The sequence below is a fragment of the Zea mays genome, chromosome 10, assembly GCF_902167145.1.
Source record: "Zea mays cultivar B73 chromosome 10, Zm-B73-REFERENCE-NAM-5.0, whole genome shotgun sequence".
Lineage (NCBI taxonomy): Eukaryota > Viridiplantae > Streptophyta > Magnoliopsida > Poales > Poaceae > Zea > Zea mays.
The window spans coordinates 137,544,806-137,550,047 of NC_050105.1; the positions used below are offsets into that span (position 1 = coordinate 137,544,806).

At 48.7% G+C, this 5,242-nt stretch overlaps 1 protein-coding gene across 1 annotated transcript; it reads left to right on the forward strand.

Moving 5' to 3' along the window:
- Nucleotides 1-269: 269 nt before the first annotated feature.
- LOC100384476 (uncharacterized) lies at nt 270-4,619 on the forward strand. Its single transcript, NM_001177007.2, has 7 exons — nt 270-1,494; nt 2,277-2,420; nt 2,662-2,814; nt 2,936-3,051; nt 3,203-3,370; nt 3,550-3,774; nt 4,050-4,619. The coding sequence occupies exons 1-7, from the start codon at nt 753-755 to the stop codon at nt 4,170-4,172; spliced, it is 1,671 nt and encodes a 556-aa protein (NP_001170478.1). The 5' UTR covers nt 270-752; the 3' UTR covers nt 4,173-4,619.
- Nucleotides 4,620-5,242: the final 623 nt, after the last annotated feature.

The following is a 5,242-nucleotide window of genomic DNA, read 5'->3' on the forward strand; positions in this document are numbered from 1 at the left end:
AGGGAATTTTTTCCACAAGACCCAAGGGCGACGGCGCCAGACCACGTGCTGGGTCGACCCGACCCCGAGCTTGGTTCGAGTTCAGTTCAGTGTACCTGTCCACTTTCCTCGCCGAAACCAAGGCGGTAGGAGGAGGACGAAGGCCGCTGCGGACCTTCGTCTCACCCTCGCTGCACCTTCCTTCCCCCCCTACCGGCCCACCCCACGCCGCGATTAATTAAGCGCGCACCGGACCTGAGTACCTGACCTCACGCATCCATCGACCAAAACGGCAGCTCCTTTTCTCCCGCGGCGTTGCCGTCGCACTCGCACGCACGCACTCACCGCCGGCCTGAGCCTAATCCTAATCCTAATCCTAATCCACATACCGGGACAATCCAGACGAACGAGCGAACCAACGCACGGACGGCCACCAGCCGCTGCGTGCGTTCGCTTTCCCCCGAAACGTGACCCGAGCCGAGCTGCAGAGAGAGAAAGGAGAAGCCGCCATGAAGCAGCAGCAGCTGCAGCTGCCTCCTAGTCGTCAACGTTAAATCCCTGCTCGCCAAGCCACTACTACGACTACGAGCACCAGCCCCAGTTTTTCTCCTCTCGCCCCCGTTCCCCGTCCCGACTCCCGACCCAACCCATATCAGAGGTTCCGTCCGTTGGTGGCGCTGGCGTTCCCGTGAGTCGGCCCGCGCGCGAAGGCGGCCGTGACCGACCGTCCGGAGCTTCATGCGCCAGGGGCGGCGGCTCCACCCCGTCGTTTGATGGGCAACGCATGCGGCGGCGCCCTTAGATCCAAGTACCAGCACAGCTTCAAGCACGCCGCGTCGTCGCAGCGCCGCGCCTCCTCCGAGTACAGCGCCAGCGCCGTGGCCGACGACTCGCCCAGGAAGCCCACGCAGCCGCCCGCCACCACGGACGCCCACGCGCCGCCACCGCCGCCCGCCACCGCCGCAGCCGCCATGAGGCGCGGCGGGGCCGGCGCGCCGCCGGACCTGGGGTCCGTGCTCGGCCACCCCACCCCCAACCTCCGCGACCTCTACGCGCTCGGCAGGAAGCTCGGGCAGGGGCAGTTCGGCACCACCTTCCTCTGCACCGAGCTCGCCACGGGGGTCGACTACGCCTGCAAGTCCATCTCCAAGCGCAAGCTCATCACCAGGGAGGACGTCGACGACGTGCGCCGCGAGATCCAGATCATGCACCACCTCTCCGGCCACACCAACGTCGTCGCCATCAAGGGCGCCTACGAGGACCAGCTCTACGTCCACATCGTCATGGAGCTCTGCGCCGGGGGCGAGCTCTTCGACCGGATCATACAGCGCGGCCACTACAGCGAGCGCAAGGCCGCCGAGCTCACCAGGATCATCGTCGGCGTCGTCGAGGCCTGCCACTCGCTCGGGGTCATGCACCGCGACCTCAAGCCCGAGAACTTCCTGCTCGTCAACAAGGACGACGACCTCTCGCTCAAGGCCATCGATTTCGGACTCTCTGTCTTCTTCAAGCCTGGTAAGCTCTGCTGCTGCAGAATCGCAAACTTCTGCCCGTCGTTCCATTGTCACATACTAGTACTACTGTTTTTAGTCAACGCCTGAAATTCGTGCATCACATGGGTTACTACTAATCGGTACAGTAGGTCGTACAGTTGTGCTTGCCTAGTTGTGTTAGCTCTGTTTCATTCTTGTTCGCAGTCTAGGACATGAAATGGATCATTGCAGGTGAAATTCTCTAACAGCATCTTCTTTGGAGTCAACTCAAATTTTGCTACAGAAAAGGGTTGAAAGCTAACGTTGCAATAGTGTGGTCTCACCGGAAATTAATGCAGCTAGCTACTTGCAATAGTGTGGCAATTGGCAAACACTAATTAATACTGTAAGTTTAGAGTCCTAACCTGCTAGGCAGCAGGGAGCATTTATTAGCTGAGTGGCAGTTGGATGATTGGATATGATGGAAGCTGCGGGTGTGTTTGTTTTTCCCTCCTAAATTATATAAATTGAATTATGGTGCAAGGTAGGAGAATAAAATATCACTTTGGGACTATAAATAAGTTGAAATAAGCTAGCATTAGGTAGCTTATTTATAATCTCAAAGTGATATCTGATATTTTACTCTTATATACTTTCATCATAATTTAACTTAAGTAATGTAGGAGGGGAACAACCATGGCCTAGTACTGATCTAGTAGTTTTGAACTTTTAAAAAAGGAAATATACGCAGATCCTTTTTCGCTCAAAGTTGTATCCCGTATCTGCATCCTTGACACTTTCCCTTTTCTTGTTCTGTTGTTTCAGGTCAAGTTTTCACCGATGTTGTTGGTAGCCCATATTATGTAGCTCCAGAAGTTTTGTTGAAAAATTATGGACCAGCAGCTGATGTATGGACAGCTGGCGTCATTCTTTACATTCTACTAAGTGGCGTGCCTCCGTTTTGGGCAGGTATGTGGTGTGTGTTTAGGAAGGCTCGTCCGAAACAGCTCCACCATCTCTCTCTTTTTATATATAATAATAAAAAAACGGCTGCAAACAATTCCTCTAACTAAAACGTTTGGTAGGGCTTCTTTGGAGGAGCCCTACCAAACGGGACGTAGTATTTTCATATGTTTGCCTTAAGTTCTTTAGGATGTTTAACTTTATCCCCTTAGACCGCAAGCTAACATTTTCAATGAATACATTGCAGAAACACAACAAGGAATATTTGATGCTGTATTGAAAGGTGTCATTGATTTTGATTCTGATCCGTGGCCTGTCATATCTGATAGTGCAAAAGATCTTATAAGACGGATGCTGAATCCTCGCTCTGCCAAGCGCTTAACAGCACATGAAGTTCTATGTTAGTTTCTTTCACCACTTTATACTATTTGATTTCTTATTCTTTAACACCGCAATGCATCCGTTCACATGATGTATTTGCAACTGTTGGATAAAAAGATGACACTTGAACTTGTGTACAGGCCATCCATGGATTCGTGATCATGGAGTAGCTCCTGACCGTCCACTGGATCCAGCTGTCTTATCTCGCATTAAGCAATTCTCTGCAATGAATAAGTTGAAGAAAATGGCTTTGCGAGTAAGTGCAGTTCTTTTAGGCATGATTTGTATGAACTTTGATTCGCAAATTCAGAAGATAGTTAATATTCCTTATCTGACATTGTGTTACATTTAAGGTTGCTTGCTTGTGCAATGCTGAACTAATGGACTATATGTGTTCATTCTCATAGGTAATAGCTGAGAGCCTATCAGAAGAGGAAATTGCGGGGTTGAAGGAAATGTTCCAGACCATGGACACTGACAACAGTGGCGCAATTACCTACGATGAACTAAAAGAAGGATTGAGAAAATATGGTTCCACACTGAAGGACACTGAGATTCGTGATCTTATGGATGCAGTAAGTTAACTGAAACGTTTTGCTATGCTTGTTTGTATTTCTAGCTTCAAACAACCTGGATCCTGAAGCTATACATTAAGAATCATATACGTGGCCTCTGTCAATAAAATTCGGTGGAAGAGAAGTTATAACATATTGTACCAAAAAAAAAACTCACGTATTTCGTTTGTTTCGTTTAGGCTGATATCGACAACAATGGAACAATTGACTACATTGAATTCATCGCTGCAACTTTGCATCTCAATAAGCTGGAGCGCGAAGAACATCTCGTGGCGGCCTTTTCATATTTCGACAAAGATGGTAGTGGCTATATCACAGTGGATGAACTACAGCAAGCTTGCAAAGAGCATAACATGCCGGATGCTTTTCTTGATGATGTCATCAACGAAGCTGATCAGGATAACGTAAGTCTTACTTTAATTAGTCCACATGCATAAAAGTAATAGAATGGCATGTCTTGTTCATTTCTTACTCACCTAGTCACCTATAGAGGTGGAACCAGTGTTCGCGACCTTCTCTCAATCAGTTTGCCAAGAGCTTAATACCATGGGGGCATGGGTGGTCTTTCCCCACCTGCCGAATTTTCATTAATCAATGATTATGGTTCTGTTAGTAATGATACAAAGTCAAAGCCGTCGACATGTATAGTCTAACCTTGCTCTCTTTTTTTTATTGCCAGGATGGCCGCATTGACTATGGAGAGTTTGTTGCCATGATGACCAAGGGCAATATGGGAGTCGGTCGACGGACAATGAGAAACAGCTTGAATATCAGCATGAGGGACGCACCTGGTGCATTCTGAAACTTAACACGATGTACAGCTTGTGGCCTAGTCACTTCGGCCCTGTTTGTTTCGGCTTCTGGCAGCTTCTGGCCACCAAAAGCTGCTGCGGACTGCCAAACGCTCAGCTTTTCAGCCAGCTTCTATAAAATTCGTTGCGGCAAAAACCATCCAAAATCAACATAAACACATAATCGGTTGAGTCGTTGTAATAGTAGGAATCCGTCACTTTCTAGATCCTGAGCCCTATAAACAACTTTATCTTCCTCCACACGTAATCGTAATGATACTCAGATTCTTCCCACAGCCAGATTTTCAGAAAAGCTGGTCAGAAAAAAGCCGAAACAAACAGGGCCAACTGTCTTGTCTTGCTGCCCTACCAAACCTTCTGCAAAATTTTTTTTCAAGATGTTTGTCAGGTGTATGTGTGGATGTGTTTTTTCTGATTCAACTCTTGTGATTGATTCCATGAAATGCATAACAAGATGTCCATGCCATGCGTGAAAGTGAAGCCGATTGTAAATGACGGCGCTGCCCCTGCTTGACTCTCAGAAACACAAACACCCATGTTCTGAACTAGCTCGCCATGTATGCCTCCAGTCTCCCTTGATTCATGGCATCCATTCTTCATGATGTGGATCAAGATACTCTATTATGCTCTCCTCAAGGCCTCAACCAATGCCAACAAAAAGAACTACGCACGAATCCATGGTCACCACTCACCAGTAATCCCTGCAAGAGCAGGAACCACCACTGTAGTGGTGGAATCGCACAGCATCTCGAATCGCGAACTCCCGACCAGTCACCGTGAAGATCAGCTTGATCACAGTGTGGATTCTTCATGATGTGGATCGGCATCCAGAGGGCAAGCTCATGAGCCCAAACGCTGCAGCTAGCTTCTAGCTGTGGTGAATAACTGTTGATGAAGTCATGTATGGGAGAGTTGCACCGAAAGGGAAATTTGAGGTTCTCTGGTGGACGTCGCACTTGCCGCCGTATTACAGCTGCATAGCCAACTGTGAGATTCTTGATTCAAAGTGTGTGCAGGGGGAAAGGCGCTCTAAGAAGAGGAAAGAAGCGAGGTGGCGAGT